The sequence below is a fragment of the Hippopotamus amphibius genome, chromosome 14, assembly GCF_030028045.1.
Source record: "Hippopotamus amphibius kiboko isolate mHipAmp2 chromosome 14, mHipAmp2.hap2, whole genome shotgun sequence".
NCBI lineage: Eukaryota > Metazoa > Chordata > Mammalia > Artiodactyla > Hippopotamidae > Hippopotamus > Hippopotamus amphibius.
This window is the reverse complement of record NC_080199.1, coordinates 59,738,767-59,756,377: the sequence shown is the minus strand read 5'-3', so window position 1 is coordinate 59,756,377 and position 17,611 is coordinate 59,738,767. Positions and strand designations below refer to the sequence as shown.

The 17,611-nt window shown below is 41.0% G+C and overlaps 1 protein-coding gene across 1 annotated transcript in view; it reads left to right on the top strand.

Moving 5' to 3' along the window:
- Positions 1-17,611, top strand: part of CPB2 (carboxypeptidase B2) — a 57,737-nt gene that overhangs the window by 11,660 nt on the left and 28,466 nt on the right. The window contains exons 2-6 of the mRNA XM_057707685.1: positions 6,404-6,479; positions 8,121-8,245; positions 9,734-9,842; positions 13,195-13,296; positions 16,039-16,143. Coding sequence (XP_057563668.1) covers positions 6,404-6,479; positions 8,121-8,245; positions 9,734-9,842; positions 13,195-13,296; positions 16,039-16,143 — 517 coding nt within the window. The remainder of the gene's footprint in view (positions 1-6,403; positions 6,480-8,120; positions 8,246-9,733; positions 9,843-13,194; positions 13,297-16,038; positions 16,144-17,611) is intronic.

The window sequence follows — 17,611 nt, the reverse complement described above, 5'->3', positions numbered from 1 at the left end:
CCCACCGATTACACATCTTTCAGCTGGAGATCTGAGAGGTGCACTCTCAAAGTTACCACAATCCTCCCTTAGCTGGTCGTGAGGGACCGCCACGGGTAACATGTGTTGGTATGAGTTGAGGGGGAAGCACCGGTCCAATAGCAGTGGATGACACAAGGGCCTGGGCCACCTGCTCATACACCTCACCTGTGTCCTCTGGCCCTGCCTACATCTGATCTCAGATACCACTTCCACCTTGTGATGAATTGCTGACGGGCCCCTCAACCTCATGACATGGTGAGTGTATTAGTTTCCTGTTGCTGCTGTAACAAATCACCACAAATTCATGGCTTAAAACCACACTACTTTATTATCTTACATTTCTATAGTTCAGAAATTAGAAATGGGCCTCACTGGGCTAAAATCAGGGTGTTAGCCTGGGCTGTGTTCTTTCCTGAAGGTTCTGAGGGCAAAGTCCTTGTCTTTACTCTTTCTAGTTTTTAGAGGCCAATTTTTGGTGTATGGTCCCTTCCTTCATCTTCAGAGCCAACAAAGGCAGGTCGAGTCCTTTTATTTATTTATATTTTTTAATTAATTAATTTTATTTATTTAGTTTTGGCTGCGTTGGATCTTCGTTGCTGTGCGCGGGTTTTCTCTAGTTGTGGAGAGCGGGGCTACTCTTTGTTGCAGTGTGCGGGCTTCTCATCGCGGTGGCTTCTCTTGTTTCGGAGCACAGGCTCTAGGTGCACGGGCTGCAGTAGTTGTGGTGCGTGGGCTCAGTAGCTGTGGCTCTCGGGCTGAGTTGCTCCACGGCATGTGGGATCTTCCCAGCCCAGGGATTGAACCCAAGTCCCCTACATTTGCAGGCAGATTCTTAACCACTGCACCACTAGGGAAGCCCCTGTTGAGTCCTTTTAGCATTGAATCACTCTGACCTCTTCTTAGGTGGAATCTCCCTCTGCCTCAGTCTCTGCCATCCTTTTCCACCTTTAAGGATATTTGTGAAAACACTGGGCCCACCCAGATAATCCAACATAATCTCCCTATCAAAATACTTAACCACATTTCCAAAGCTGTTTTTACCATGTAAGGTAACAGATTCACAGGTTCTAGAGATTAGGACATGGACCTCTTTGGGGGACCATTATTCTGCCTACTGCAATGAACATGGCAGAGCCCAGCTCGAGACAGGTGAGACTGCCCCCCTGAGCACTTGCCCTGTGGTCAGGCGTTCCATCTCTACTAGGGCCCAGGAGCAAGCCAGGAACTGTTTTTTGAAAGGTGTATAATTCTCCACTGCAGATATCATGGCCTTGTTCTAGGTGTCTACATTGTGATTATCCTGTTGGGATGTGTTAAAAACCTCCAAATAGCATCTTTTCCCACATCAAAATGCTTCTAATCCCACCTCGATATGGTCTGCCAAGCCATATGGTGCAAACGGCAGGGCTTTTTGTACCACAGCCTGAACCTTTCTGCTCTGAGCATCTCACGAGGATGGTAGTCTTTCATATCACCCACTATGTTGGTTGAAGCAGTATTTCCAAGCGAGACAGACCCAGAACCCAAAGAACCTAACAGGAATTGTGCTCCTGTCTGTCATGGGAGGTAAAAGATGCAATCGTTTGTGCTTCTTTTTTTTAAAAAAAATTGATTTACAGTGATATTAGTTTCAGGTGTATGACATAGTGATTCAATATTTTAATAGATTATACTCCATTTAAAGTTATTCTAAAACATTGGCTGTATTCCCTGTGCTGTGCAATATATCCTTGAGCTTATGTATTTCCTACATAGTAGTTGGTACCTCTTACTCCCCTACCCCTAACTTGCCCCTCCCCCCTCCCCTCTCCCCACTGGTAACCACTAGTTGTTCTCTATATGGAGTCTGTTTCTGTTTTGTTATATTCATTTGTTTGTTTCTTGTTTTAGATCCTGCATATAAGTGATAACATGTAGTATTTGTCTTTCTCTGTGTGACTTATTTCACTAAGCATAATACCTTCCAGGTCCTTCCGTGTTGTTGCAAATGGCAAAACTTCATTCTTTTTTATGGCTGTGTAGTATTTTGCAGGAGATTTTTCAGCCTATCTCAGACCACTAGACCCTTAAAATGTTCCCAGTGCAGCAGGCCCCTGGGTCTTTATAGTATTTTTATCCCACCCTTGGGAGCACATGTGTCTTACCAAGACCTCCAATGTATTTGGCACTTCTTGCTCATCTGATCCAAGATTCATGTGTTGTCATTTGATATAGTGGACTAGCATATCCAGACAGGCTGGTTCCTTTTAGACTATATTATGACAGCGAGTGGGAAAGTTAATTTAAGTTGAAGCAAGACTGTAAATGTAATTGGTATCTGTCCCAACTGAATATGAACCATGTCTGATGCTTTTTTCTGATAGCAATGGCCAGCTCAATACCTGCATACCACACGCCTGAAGCTCTGCCCAGCAAAGGTACCACACTGAGCACAGTAGCTCCAATGGGGACTCCTACATGGTTGGGTGTGATTATCCATTGTCATCCTCTAGAATCCACCTGGTTTTTGTGGGAGACAGACTTGGGAATTAAAAGTGGACTTGATAGGAGCCACCATCCCTGCATCCTTAAGATGGTGTCTTTAAGGGCGGTCCTAATAGCTGCCATTTCCCCCCAGTATGCATTTCAAAAAAAATTTTGCTGCCTTTGCTGGGGGTGTGGACAGCTTCACTTTTTGTCTTTTTTTTTTTTTTTTTACCATGATAGCTCTTACTTTATAGGCAAGGAACCAATGTGGGGGTTCTGCTATCTACCAAGTATGTCCATTTCAACTATACACTTGAGGACCAAGGAGTGATCATGGGGGCACCCATGGGTTTAATATGAGCTGCACTTCGACTAGGACTCCAGATCTCCCGGTTTCAGTGTCAACTTGGACCCTTCACGCAAAAGACCTCAGCATGCTTGAGTATTCCCCTTTCTCCAGTGGGCAGAGTTACCTGAGTAAATAGCCACAGGTTTCTTTGGAAAAGGACTGAGAAAGTCAGGATCATATAGCCTGTCTGTACTGCTGCAGGGTCTTCCTCTGTGGGGACCTGACTCCTCCTTCAGACAGGAATCTCTGGGACTGAAAACTGGCCCAGGTCTGGGACCTGGGCAATGGATTGTGACTTTTGATTGGAATAGCTGTCCTTAGCCACTCTCATCCATCCCTGCCTTGTTTTGACTGTAAAGATTGAGCAATACCTTTGTTGGTTACTGTCTTTCTTGCCCCTAAGAACTCTGTGTTCTCTTAACTAACCATAGTTTTCTGAGGGTCGTGGCCCTCTGGCTACTACTCTAACCTTGCTGCTCATTACAATACTTGCATGCAGCTTGTTGCTGGTGGTTAAGCATTGCCACCTGGCTTTCATGCCAAGCGATCTCGTCACCCCCATTGCTATCGGGAGCTCCATTCTGTAACGTCATCTCTGACCACCAGCCTTCAGAATCTACTCCCACCTGCCACCCTTGGCCTTCAAACCAGTACCTAGGGTTAAGTCGTGACATAATCGGGCTGTGGAAGTGCTGAGTATGTGAATGAAGAAAAAGAACTCTGTCCTTATAGAGGCACACTTGCCCATGATGCAGGATTTGACACTCTAAGGATGGAACCTTGGAACTGTTGCCAGGATGGTTCTTGGAAGCTTGGGGAAAATAATGGTCTGCACGAAGTGAACTAGGAATGTCAGAGCTATCAGGGCAGATGGTGAAAAGGAGGATCAAAAGATTCCTAGGGCAGAATATGCTAGCATAAAAATACTATGAACGGCTAGAAAACCCGCCAGTAACTCTGCTCCACTGACGAGCTCAGAGACATTTGAAATCAGTAAGGAATGTGCTTGTGAGAGGGTCACCAGCATTATGAAAAGCTTGGTAGTGGCTTTGCGCAGCCAGAGTAGCTTTTTTATGTAGTTTTCCCCCTGATTAAATAACAAAGTGTCCTTTTTGGTTAAAAAAAAGTAAATAATATGGAAAATTATACAATCAGGGAGAAAAAACACTGAAATTTCATCACCTTGAGAAAACATCATTAATATTTTGGTGATTGTTCTTTCATGCATTTCTCTATATATTTATACATACCCGTGTATAATTTCACATTAGTTGAGTATCATACCTCATGTAGGAATTAGGGAGACCTTTCTTTTAAAAACAATCTTATTTGACCCCCACTCCCTCCTCACATACCCAGTCCTTCAACTGCCATTCCTCATCATCCAAATCAGTGTTAACAGTGGGCTGTTTCATGCCATGGAATACTATTCATCTGTGCCAGGCAATGAGGTAGATTCATATACGCAGAGGAATTAGGCAAGTGAGGAAGAACATTTGACTTATCTACTTAGCATCCAAATAAAATTATTTTGATCTAACCTTAAAAAAAGAAACAATGGGCTGTTTATTTATTCATAACTTTTCTCCTGCTTTTAACACTTATAGTTTTCCTTTTTAAAAAATTATTTATTTATTTATGGCTGTGTTGGGTCTTCTTTGCTGCACTCAGGCTTTCTCTGGTTGAGGCGAGCAAGGGCTACTCTTCATTGTGGTGCGTGGGCTTCTCATTGCAGTGGCTTCTCTTGTTGTGGAGCATGGGCTCTAGGCACGTGGGCTTCAGTCGTTGCGACACGTGGACTCAACAGTTGTGGCTCACAGGCTCTAGAGTGCAGGCTCAGTGGTTGTGGCACACGGGCTCAGTTGCTCCGTGGCATATGGAATCGTCCCAGACCAGGGATTAAACCTGTGTCCCCTGCATTGGCAGGCAGATACTTAACCACTGCGCCACCAGGGAAGTCCCTAGTTTTCTTTTTCTTTCTAACTTATCTTTTTACAAAAATGGAATAATATGTCATACAATTCTCTCCTTGCTTCTCTCTCTTAATACATCATGTAATTTTCCCCCAAGTTAGCTATTTTAACTAACTCTTTCTTTATAATGGCTACAAAACATTCTAGAATGTGGAGACACCAGCAACATTCAACAATTCTGTTACTGATAACTGCTCGTTTGTTACTACGAATCATCCTGCAATACATATCCTTGGACATATATCCTTATTCACTGGTTCAATAGTTTATACTTAACTGTACCAATGATTGGCACAAAATCTCTGAATCTGTTGTTCTGTGAGGTCCTCTTTCTCTCTTTCGATAATCGTCTCCCTAGGTTTATTTCCAGAATTTAGACTCTTTTAATTAGTCTTTCCAACATAAACCATCCTCTACCCTGTTGTCAAAACTATTCTTATAAATAAGTCAAATGATGTTACTTCCCTAACTCCTAATTGCCTACAAGATAAAGACCAAATTTCTCAGCGTGCATTGGAAAACTTCTCTAGGGGAGAACTAATGTAAGTTTCCAAACTCACTTGTTTGGCTACCATTTTTCTCTTGCCCTAAGCACCTAAATCCAGACTTGGCAAAAGGAAACAGTTTGCCATTTCCCCAACAATGCCCTTTTGTCTCCTGCCAGTCTGTCTTTACACTGCTTATTTACTCAGTTACCTCTTCCATGAAGTCTTTGCTAAAAATGACAAGCAGAAGTTGTCATAACATTTTGAGCTTCTAGAGTTCTCGGTACATGTTTTTGTTTTTTTTTTTTTAATTTTATTTGAAATATTTTTAGATTTACAGAAAAGTTGCAAAGATATTACAGAGAGTTTCTGTATACCCTGTGCCCAGTTTCTCTTAATGTTAGCATCTTACATTATCATGGTGTATTTGTCAAAACTAAGAAACCAACATTGGTATGCTACTATTAACTAACCTACTTTATATAGATTTCGCCAGTATTTCCACAATTCTGTTCCAAGACCCAATCCAGGATACAGTGCTCCATCATGTTGCAGATGGTCAGTGTCTTGAGTGCCACTGTTTTATATACATCGTCCAGTGTTGTAGTTGTTTCAGGCAGGAGGGTAAACTTTGTCCCTCTTTCTCCATCTTGACTGGAAGTAAAATCTAAGGTTATTTTTTCAATTAATTAATTAATTAAGTTTTGGCTGCATTGGTTCTTTGTTGCTGCACGTGGGCTTCCTCTACTTGCTGCTAGTGGGGGCTACTCTTCATTGAGGCGCTTGGGCTTCTCACTGCAGTGGCTTCACTTGTTGCGGGCTCTAGGTGCGTGGGCTTCAGCAGTTGTGGCACATAGGTTTAGTTGCTCCTCGGCATGTGGGATCTTCCCAGATCAGGGATGGAACCCATGTCCCCTGTATTGGCAGGCAGATTCTTAACCACTGTGACACTAGGGAAGTCCTACGGTTGTTTTAAAATCTGTGGTGAGATCCTCTTTTCTTTCAACATTTGTTTCCTTTTTACAGTTTCCTAGAAGCCCCTCTTCATATAATTTATCTTATTTTCACTTTTTATTTAACATCAAAATCCTATTTTATTTTTTCCCCAGTGGACAGATTTTATCTGCTGTTCCTAGAACCTCCAGGCAAGTTGAAATTCTGCAGAATATTACTACAACACACGAGGTGATTTCTCCCTCATTTTTCTTCATATTATCTTTATTTTATGCAAGTGTGGTGTGTCATGTTCTCTCCTATGTGTTGTCTGACTTACATACAGCTGGTATAAACCCCTCTCTTTGTAGCCTTCTCCTCTGTCCCATAATCACATGATTTTACCCGGTTCCCTAAGTCAGACTTACTTCATTTATGCTATTGGCTGTTCAGCCAATTATATAACAACACCTAGAAAGCGTGAACTTACTGGTTCATTCCTGGGTTTCAGCACCAAAAAAAAAAAAAAAAAAAGGAAGAAAGTGTGAAATTACAAAGATGCTGCAATAACAGAATTTTCAATAGATCTTTGTTTAAAAAGCAATAATACTTAACCAAGGTGTAAGCATCAAAAAACACAAAAGAAAATTTATTAAAATTTTCTTGTCTGGGACTCAACTCCCCAGAAAACAGAAAACTGATGAGTTGCAAAATATCATGGTAGAATACTGAGGGCTCCATGGTTGTTGGGTTAGGGTTCTCTGAGAAGCAGAGGTCAAAACTAGATTAGAGTTGTGAGAGACTAGTTATGGGGCCTGCTTGTGAAGGATGAAGAAGAGGAAGCTGGAGGTGGCAAGGAGCCCTTGCAGACCATTGAGCAGCTCTGATACCTGTGCAGAAAGGAGGGTTGTGCATGGACAACCTCTAGTCGGCAGGGCGGTCCCAACGGTTTGGCTGGACCGTGGTAAGTGCTTAAGCCAAAGGCAGCTGTAAGAGGAAATTCTAATCTAACAGGAATGGGCCTGCAATGATATGCCTGCAGTGCTCTGTCATTGGCTGCCTGCAGCCCTGGAAAGGCACAGTCTCAGCCTGCGGGCGAACAGGAGGAACAGCTGCGGGGAAGGTCAGTGAACTAGCCTCCCCCAGCAGAAGAGCTGCCCAGTGTGTCCTCACAGCCACCACACTGTGGACAGAGGAAATACTGCCAGAGGAAGCATCAGAGATTCAGGATTTAGATCTCGTTCTGACACTTCTTGGTGTGTAATTTTAGACAACTTAGCTTCGAGCCTTAATTTCTTCATCTGAACAGTGAAAATAATAATACCTGCCTCGTTTACGGCAAAGTGTTGGTATACTGATCAAAGGCAATGAGTGTGACAGTGCTTTGAAAAAGTGCAGTAAAATAGAAAAAAAAAAGTAAATATTATGTGAAGGCATGCGTGAAGGCCATAATTAGATTAAAGAAAAGGAACATGAACATGACAATAGTATCTAGGATATGAAATTTTTATTGAAGGAAAGCAACATTTAATCCACTTTCTCTCTAGACAAATTTTCATTTCTCTTTAAACTTCTGACATATACATCCAGTTTTACAGCTGGGCCCTAAATATATTCATTGATGCATGCATTCATTAGTTCATTGCCTCGCCAAATATTTATTGAGTACCTCGTGAGTTCCAGGCCCTCTTTAGCCACTGGGGTTACAGAAAAGAATAAAACAAGCCCCCTGCAAAATAAATGTTTACACTACCACGTGTGTAAATGGGGACCAGTGACCAGGAATTGTCTTTTTTTTTTCCCTTATAGACATCCTTCTATGGCTTTAGCTACAGATGAGAATGATGTGAAAAACTGTCTTTGTTTTATCAATTTTCCCCCTTGAAACTGCAGATTGTTCTCTGGCAGCCAGTAACAGCTGAATTAATTGCGAAGGGAAAAGAAGTCCATTTTTTTGTGAATGCATCCGATGTGAGCAATGTGAAAGTCCATTTAAATGAGAGTGGAATTCGACTCAAGTAAGCATGATTCCGTATTTACTGAGTAGCTATTATTATAAGCACCTATGATGCATTTTACTAGTGGATGGTGTCATTGGTTCCTGGAAAAAGAAATACTCACATTAAACATGGCAACATAGAAATCTCTGGAATGGAGTGGTGATGAAGCCCAAGTGGCTAGCTCTGTGACCTTGGACAAGTGGTTTACCTCTCATGACCTTGGTTCCTTTTCTGAAAAGGACTGTTAGACTCAGTGATCTGAGGAGCCTCTTATGGCTCCTCCCAATTCCTTCCTTCTTATAGTTCCTCTACTCTGTGCCTGGACTCGGGGAGCAAAATTGTCATTCACTTTAGTAGGCTTTGTGGCCTCTCTTGGAAAAGCAGCTGCCGAAGGGGATTTTGCTTCCTTTGCAAGGTCAGTGAACATTCTGGAATGTCTGGCCCTAAACCAAAATTTGCATTAGCTATGATTTCTGTTCAGAGTCCATGCTTTCTTCCTTTTGGAGTCTTCTGTCCGCATCTCCTTTCTGTATCCATTGCCCTAGCACTTCTTGGCGGCCATGCTTTCTTCTGTGTATCAGTGGGCAACCTTTGGATAATATGCTGTGGTTATCATTAATATGTTATTGGTGTTTACCGCCTTCCAGTAAAGGTGCTGAGCCTTTCTGTACATTGTATCATTTAATTCTTATTTAATCCTGTGAGGTAGATACTACGCTCATTATGTGTATGAAAGCAATTTTTACATTTACAAAGGAATTTCTCAAGGTCAGCCAGCTAGAGCATGGCAGAGCTAGGAGTTGAAGTCAGACCTTTCTGATGTCAAAGCCTTGGCTTTTACCCATTGGCCTAAATAAAAGTAAATAAAGCTTTATTAGAATGACAGTGAACTTTCAGCTGCTCATCCCAGGTGACACAATGGCTTAAGTCTGTCTTAATTAAAATGTTTATGCCTAGTTAACTGTGTGACCCTTCTCAAGAGAAATTAAATGAGATCCTTTTTCTGTACCTTCCCTATTCCTGTGCTCTTATTTCTCTAGAGATATGACCAACTTTGGCCATGCAGAACATCTGGCATAAGTCAATGATTTTCACAAGGAAAAACAAAAAGAAAAGGCTTTCTGCTTCTCCTCGGTCCTTAACTGAAAGCAGAATAATACAATGTTCCTCTGGATTGAAGGACGTTGTCCATTCACCTGTATGGACAAAAGACACTAATAAGCCACCATCAAGACACGTTGATAATGTTGGAGAAAGGGTGAGATTTTGGAGGCTCTGAAAATGTACCCTATAGGAGCCCCTATCTCTCCAGTGCCCATAAGGCTCTAGCCAGAGGACTTGTGTATATCAGCTTATCATAATGTTAGCTGGCGGTGTTTTCACCTTGTGCCTCTTAGATTTCTTAGTGACTTTTCCCCCACGCTCGCCTGTGGTGCCTGCAATGGGCCATGCGGGAAAATCAGAGCCCTGTTTGGAAACCGGCTCACTCTGTGTTTCATCACCCAGTGTCTTGTTGGAAAACGTGGAAGATCTTATCCGGCAACAGACTTCCAACAGCACCATCAGCCCCCGGGCCTCCTCCTCCTACTATGAGCGGTATCACTCACTAAGTGAGGTAAGTGGTCACGTTTCTCTCCAAAATCCCTGTTTTCATTTAACAAGCATTGCCATGTCAGCCATGGAAATTGTTAGAGACTCATAACTGGTGGAAGAGGGTGAAAAAAAATCACAGTTAGGTTAATTATACAGAAGTAGTACATCCTTTTATAGATATCTTCCCTGGGAAGATTGCATCATATTTTGGAAATGGCCTCTAAGCTGGCAGTTTGTCCATTGCCGAGAGTATCTCTAACTGTTAGGAATAACCTGCATTCTAAGGAACAGCAGGAAAATAAAAATAGGCCCTTTTTATTGAAACTGCCACAAAAAAATTAACAGTCCAATTAATCATGTCTCCTTAGACCATTATCCTAATCGTACTCTTACTGAATAATCGCCATATTATCTCACTGAATAAAAGGAATTTATTCGTTTACATTCAGCACACAATAAAGTATTTAAGTGCATTTTATTCCCCTCAGAAGGAACCTATTTAAAATAATAATAATAATGATGATGATGCCTGTGTTTGAATATTTAAGAAATTGTGGGGTTTTTTTCCTATTCGTACTTATAGGTTCTGGTTTTTCTAGAGGGAACCTAAGCAAGATATCAATGTTCAGCTGACCTCAGTAAGCTTCCACATCATACCCTAAGAGCCATTCCCCCATATTTGTTAGTTGAAAGGGTAAACCCCTTGGAGCACTTTCTTTTCAATATAATATACTCCAAGTAGTACAAATCCCTTGATACCTTTTATTCTTTCATAGGAGTATGCTGCTATATTCCTTGATATAAGTATTTTAATCATCTTTGGCTAGGTGCCCAGAAACTGTTAAGAACTGTATCCATATTTTTAAGACATCTAATGCTTAAGTAATAAGAATCAATTTTCTATTCAATCTTCAAAAGCATCTGTTCCTTTCCAGTTAGTTAAACCGGAACTCGATGTGCTTCTAGAATCAATGTACCTGGCTGGTTGACGGGGATCTTAAAATTGCATCCCTCTCCTTTCTCTCTCTTACCTTGTCTCTGTCTGTTCCACCTAGACCACCTCCCTCCAGCCTCCTATATCAGCCTTGCATAAGCAAACTTGAGGCCTGGAGTTGAGAGGCTGGATAGGCACAATTTACTAATGGAGAAGGTAACTGTGTCACTGCTGTGTTGGATTGGGTGAGGAGAGCGAAATGCCTTAAACAGAAGTATTTAAAAATATTTTTCTGGGAATTCCCTGGTGATCCAGTGGTTAGGACTCCATACTTTCACTGCCGAGGGCCCACGTTCAATCCTTGATCGGGGAATTGAGATCCCACAAGCTATGTGGTGCAGCCCAAATAAATAAAGGATATAAACACTAAAAAAATATTTGTTTCTGGTATATTTTAAATATTTTGTTCAAAGGGGTTATTTTTTTTTTCTTACTCTCACCCCAAGAAAGAGCTGGAATGACATGGGAGGAAAAAAGTATTAGTTTGCCATACATTGTATTAGTTGGTCATAACAAAGTGACATATACTGAGTGGCTTAAACAACAGAAATTTATTCTCTCACAGTTCTGGAGGCTAGAAATCCAAGATCAAGGTGTCAGCAGGGCTGGTTTCTTCTGAGGCCTCTCTCCTTGACTTGCAGGTGACACCTCCTTGCTGTGTCCTCACATGGCCTTTTCTCTGTGTGTGCACATCCCTGGCATCTCTCTGTCCAACCTAGTCTCCACTTCTTGTAAGTCCACCATGCGGGTTGGATTGGAGCCCACACTAGCAGCCTCATTTCAACTGAATTACCTCTTTAAAGGCCCTATCTCCAAATGCAGTCACATTCTAAGGTACTGGAGGTTAAGGCTTCAACATATGAATTTGAGGGGGAACACAATTCATTTCATCACTGCACATTCCAGAAAGCAGTTTGGGCCTCTCCTCCCCCTAATCCTTTCTAAGAGGTTTGTAGGAACCGTGGCAATCTTACTCCCAGGAAATTCTGCCAAGTCCTTTCTTCCCCTTCAACACTGATCTCTCCTTCAGTCCTCACCACAAGTTCACTTGAGGGGCAAGAGGGGTTTCTTTTGTCATCGACTCTCACTAGGAAATTTTAAGTAATCCGCTGTAGGGGAGAAAAACAAATGAATGAAAAACACCACTTAAAACAAATGGCAAAAGAAGGGAGTTATTCAAAGGATGTGACCTTCATTACCGCAGATTAGATTGTGAAATGAGTAAAGTTTTCTGTAAAGCTGCCTTTATATAACACAGCCTCCCCTGTTGGAGGAAATCTACTGAACCATCAATGGTGTAACATAAAATAGTTTGATGTGGTAGTTCTCTCAGATATATGCATGCCTCGGAAGAGTAACACAGTGAACAGAGACCCCCTGATGGTTAAATTTCCAACACCTCCGACATTGACAGCATTGGTACTTGGCAGCAGGTAGGCCTTCCAGGAGCATCTTAATTCCCGGCACAGGATGACCACTCACACATACCACTCAGCCTAGTTATGCTCCTCTAAGAGGATCCAAGGGTAAATGGTGCTCCCGTTCCTGTCAGCTAGGATTGCTCTTTGAAATTAGCTCTAGAAAAGTTCCCAGAAATAAGGCCATGAGTTGGTCATTCCCACTACATAAAGTGTAAAAGTTTAAAAATAGCCCCTGAGAAGTTGGGCTACATTAAAACATGACCAGGCTCCATCATTCCATGCCTGCTTTGAAGTGGGCAGTAGCCTAAGGTCAGACCCAGAATTTGTATTGGTTTTTTCTTTCTACTATAATCTTGACAGAATCACAAACCACTAGACTTCTACCTGGGAGAGAGGTCCAGAATAAAACTCCTTCCCTGGGTAGGAGAGATATTTTTTTTTTCCTCCAGATTGTTCTTCCCTTTGCTTCTTATCATTTCACAGATCTTGTTGTGAGTCCACAGGTCTTCACTGGGAAATAACGGCACCTCCATTTATACTGTTCAAAAGTGCCCAGGGCTTCCTTAGGTTACTCTTGAAAAGTGAGTATTAAAAAATAAAAATCTCATGTAAAGATGAATCCTCTTGAATGGTAAAGAGGACTTCATACACAGAGGCAGAGACTCAATGTGATAAGTGTTTGAAAATAACTTAAGGGGCGGTGCTTTAAAGATCATCTTTCTTACTTTGTCATAAGTTTCTTAATACGTTTTCACTCTTTCCCTAAACCTTGATAATTTTCGAACCTTTAATTTTATTGATTTTTCTAAACAGCAGAAGAAACACCCTGCCCCAAGTGTTTTAGTTCCTCATTCTCTCCACATACAAGTGCTTTCCAGGGAATCACCCTTCCTCGAAGAAGTTGTCTGTTTCCTTTGTCTGAGAAATGCTTTGTTGACTGCTGGTTTCTGCTTTGATAGATCTATTCTTGGATAGAACATGTGACTGAGCAGTATCCTGATACAGTTGAAAAAATCCACATTGGATCATCATATGAGAAGTACCCACTTTATGTTTTAAAGGTATGTTGTGGGAAGAGTTGTTGATCTTTCAACTTTGGGGGATGTGTTAATTCTCCAACGGTGCTTGTTATTACTTGAATTTTTTTTTTTTTTTGAGTTCTGGAAATATATGTATTATAGGTGTTCTTCAACTTTAATATCCAGCTATTTAGGGATTGGTTATTACATTTAAATTTTTTTCCTTTACTAATGTAGTGTTGGTTTAAGAGTAGTAACCTCAGTTTTAGAATCAACTCTGTGACATAGATAAGCTATTTAACCTTCCTGGGCTTTAATGCCTACCTTCATAAAATGAGGGGAGTGGTCTTGATTATATTTCAAATCCTCTTTTATTTACACCACCACCACCACCACCACCACCACCTCTGACTGACTGACTTAGGCAAAAAAAAAAAAAAAGAAAAAAAAAAAAGCAGAGGAATCTGTGATTGAACAAACATTGACATTGATACAGTTTTTGGAACCAAAGAAAGAGTTGAATAACGAAACCGAGGAAAGGATAGAAACCAAGGCAATGGTGGGATTTTTGGCAGTAGGGCTGATGTGATAGCTTTTGCTTCAGTCACCATCTGTTTGGTTATTTATTTTCAGTTGAATAAATTGGCCTTAGTAAAGTCAGTGAATTTGGCCACAGAAAGAATATTGGGAGCCATGAATTCAAACTAATCCCTGCTGTTAATTTCTGGTTCTGCGGTTCTGTTTTTTTGCCACTCTTTCCCCTAAAAAAAAAATTAAAAATAAAATAAAATAAAAAGAAGCTCTGGAAAAATTTAATCATTGTAAAAAATACATTTGATTTAGGAACACTTAATTTATACAGTTTCCCAACATTATCTAAACTGTGATAGGTGAACCTCTTCGATCATCCAAAGATAAGATTTTGAGTCAGAATTTCTGGGTTTTCATCTGTTCTGACAAGAGCTTGCAGTGCAAACTCAAGGCAGACATAGGAAAATTGGGTCCTCTTGACAGCTGAGTTGGTCAACCAGACTGGATTCATGTAGTCAGTAGTCATGGCATACTCTCCCATGACATTTGTAGGGTTGCCCAAAAGGTTCGTTCGGGTTTTTCCATAACATCTTTTTTTAAAAATTATTTTATTTATTTATTTACTTATTTAATTGGCTGTGTTGGGTCTTTTTTGCTGTGCGTGGGCTTTCTTTAGTTGCAGTGAGCGGGGGGCTACTCTTCGTTGTGGTGCGCGGCTCCTCATTGCCGTGGCTTCTCTTGTTGCAGAGTGCAGGCTCTAGGCACATGAGCTTCAGTAGTTGCAGCACATGGGCTCAATAGTTGTGGCACACGGGCTTAGTTGCTCCACAGCATGTGGGGTCTTCCTGGAGCAGGGATCAAACCCATGTCCCCTGCATTGGCAGGTGGATTCTTAACCACTGTGCCACCTAGGAAGCCCTTTCCATAACATCTTATGGAAAAACTAGAACGAACTTTTTGGCCAACCCAATACTTTTAGCCGTGTTGAGTGTACTCTTTGGAACTTGTGTTTCTAGGACCTAATGTACATGTTGGAAAACCATGTTTATTGCATGCTTTAATCCCAATCATACTCAACCAAGGATGTGCACATCACGTGAGTCTCTGGGGTTCTTCCATTTTCCCAGTGTCAGAACCAGACCAGTACCAAGAAAAGTTGCTCAGCAGAGTTGAACAGAAGATTGAATAAGGCAACTAATCTAAATAACTCAGGATTTTCTTTTAAATTGCATAGATTAAATCAGCCGAATAATTCTTCTCTTTGTACAATTTAACCCTTTGTGGCCAAAGGCATTTGACTTTCTCACTTGCCTTCTTGTTGGATATCACTAGCTCCAGGTTAGTTAAGAAAAATCTGCCTGCGTGGTGTAGATGGCAATTTAAAAATCAAACTCTCTCTTTCTCTTGTTTTGGAATTCCAACCCACATATTTGTTTGATTTTGCAGCTCTTCTCTCTTCGCTCCATAATCTAAAATTGTGTGTAACTAATGTTTAAAAGCAAATGAATTATGATTCATTTTGTTTGGAGGTGTTTTTGAGAATGCTTCCAAAGACATCAAAAGCTATCATGGAGGAAAGGTTGGAAGTTCTTATTCCAGAAAGTTGGCAGTTTATACTAGTCCCCCAGATGGTAAATCAGAATGAGGCCTCTGTCCCTAGAGCTGTTGGTATTAAATTGGTGTGAAGCTAGATGTGTGCTTACTTTAGTGTGAAATAGGAAGATAATCCACACATTAGATGTGTGCACCTGGGGAAAATGGTGAGGGAGTCCAAGTTTATCTTGCGTGCCACCAGCTCCCCTCTCCCAAGGCTTTCTCTGTCCTACCCCTCCCACAGAAAGCTGTACACCCAACACACACCCACTTAATAGTTCTCTGGTCTCTACTTCTGTACTACCTCATGCAGTATCACAAGGTAATTGTGGGGGAATAAAAAGAGCTTTACACAAGACTGTATATCAACTATACTTTAATACAAAATTTTAAACATTTAAAAAAATAAAAATTAAAGAAAAAAGAGCTTTAAATCAAGTCCTGACTTCAGACCTCAGTCCCAGCTCTCACCAGCTATGTGACCTTAGCTAGCAGCCTTTAATCACACCAGCTTTTAATGTCCTTTGAGAATTCTCAAAGGAATGCAGAGAATAATGCATATTTCATAGATTTGCTGAAAGGATTAAGTAGAAGCACTATATATATGGAAGTTATTATCCTGAAGCCTCTTATTATTGTTTTTTGATTTTCTCTGCACAGGTTTCTAGAAAAGAACAAAGGGCCAAAAATGCCATGTGGATTGACTGTGGAATGCATGCCAGAGAGTGGATCTCTCCTGCTTTCTGCTTGTGGTTCATAAACTCTGTAAGTATTCACATTCTCTTAAGCCAGAGCTTCCCAATATGATATGTGGCCTGAGACCACTTGTGTCAGAATCAACTGGCCTGTTTATTAGATGCATTTACCAGATCACATCCCAGAATTTGCGACTTAAAATCTCTGGAGGTGAGACTTGGGAGTCTACAATCTTCACAAGCTTCCCAGGTGACTTTTATGCATATTAAGTTTGAGAACCGAGACTTTAAGCATTTAAATTACCCTGAAGATTGTCTACCTTATCCTCTCTATATTTCTGGCTGGGGCTAAGCACTGGAGCATAATTAAGAAATAGTATGCAGTCGTAGTATGTTTACTAAGTATAAGAAAGAACTGAAGCAATTATCTGAATCGAATCCCAATGAATTTCTTTTTCTTTTGATTTGAATTATCCAGACATCTTTTGTCATATTCTGCCCTTGGAAATTGAACATAAAGCAGCATTACAGAGCAGATCATGTTTTCCCGTACATCATAACAGGGAATTTTGTCCCTGAAGAAGGCCTTGGCATGAAAAATTCCATATATGAAACAAAGAGTGTATCATAAAAGTAAAAGTTATAATGACTGTAAACCTCTATAATAAATGAAAACAGTAAAAATTATGCTTCAGGTCCTATAACATGGGCATATATGTTCTCTACACTGATTTATACAAAGAGCTAGCGCCACCAGAAAAATAACTTGATGTACGTGTCCTGATAATGGTTAATTGTTGTCTCTATATCCTCACAAATCTGGACAGATACATCTCTACCTACCTTTATTTGCCTTACCGTCTTCTATTCCCCACCGATGGAACCGCAGTATCCCTGAGCCTACTGGAAAGTTCCCAGCCACCAGACCCTAAACACAGCCCAGTCATGTGATGATCCGGAACCTTCCCCAAGCTGGATAGTTTTGTTCATTTTTAGGTAATGAAGGAAGCAGCACTTAGTGGAGCGAGAAGCATGCAAAGCAAGAGGGGAAGATATTTATTTTTCATTCTATGACTGAACCCGAAAAGGACTGGAAAGAAACTCCAGTTCGTATTGACTCTAATTCACATGGTAAAGTTGTCCGTAATTGCTGTCCCTCCTACCCTGACGCCTCTTCCCTCCTGTTACATGTTACCCTCTACCCCACCCACTTGCTAAATCTTTGTGAGATTAAGTTTCTTGTTCCACAAGTATTATAAATTGCCGATGAGGTTCTTTTTTCCTTTCCAACTCTTGCCACAATTCTGAGTGAGTTCAAAGTCTATGTGTGAGATTCGTTTAACAAATTATCTTCCCAGCTCCTTGAACTCTTCTATATGACTAAACCTAACCTTAACTCTGTTTTAGTAAATTTCTCCCATGGCCATTATCTGAATCTCAGAAAGAATTCTCTCTCTGATCCTTAGATCCGGAATATGATCATGGACAGTGACCAGGAAGGCCAGGGGGAGTCACTGAAAACTATAACTTTTATTTTT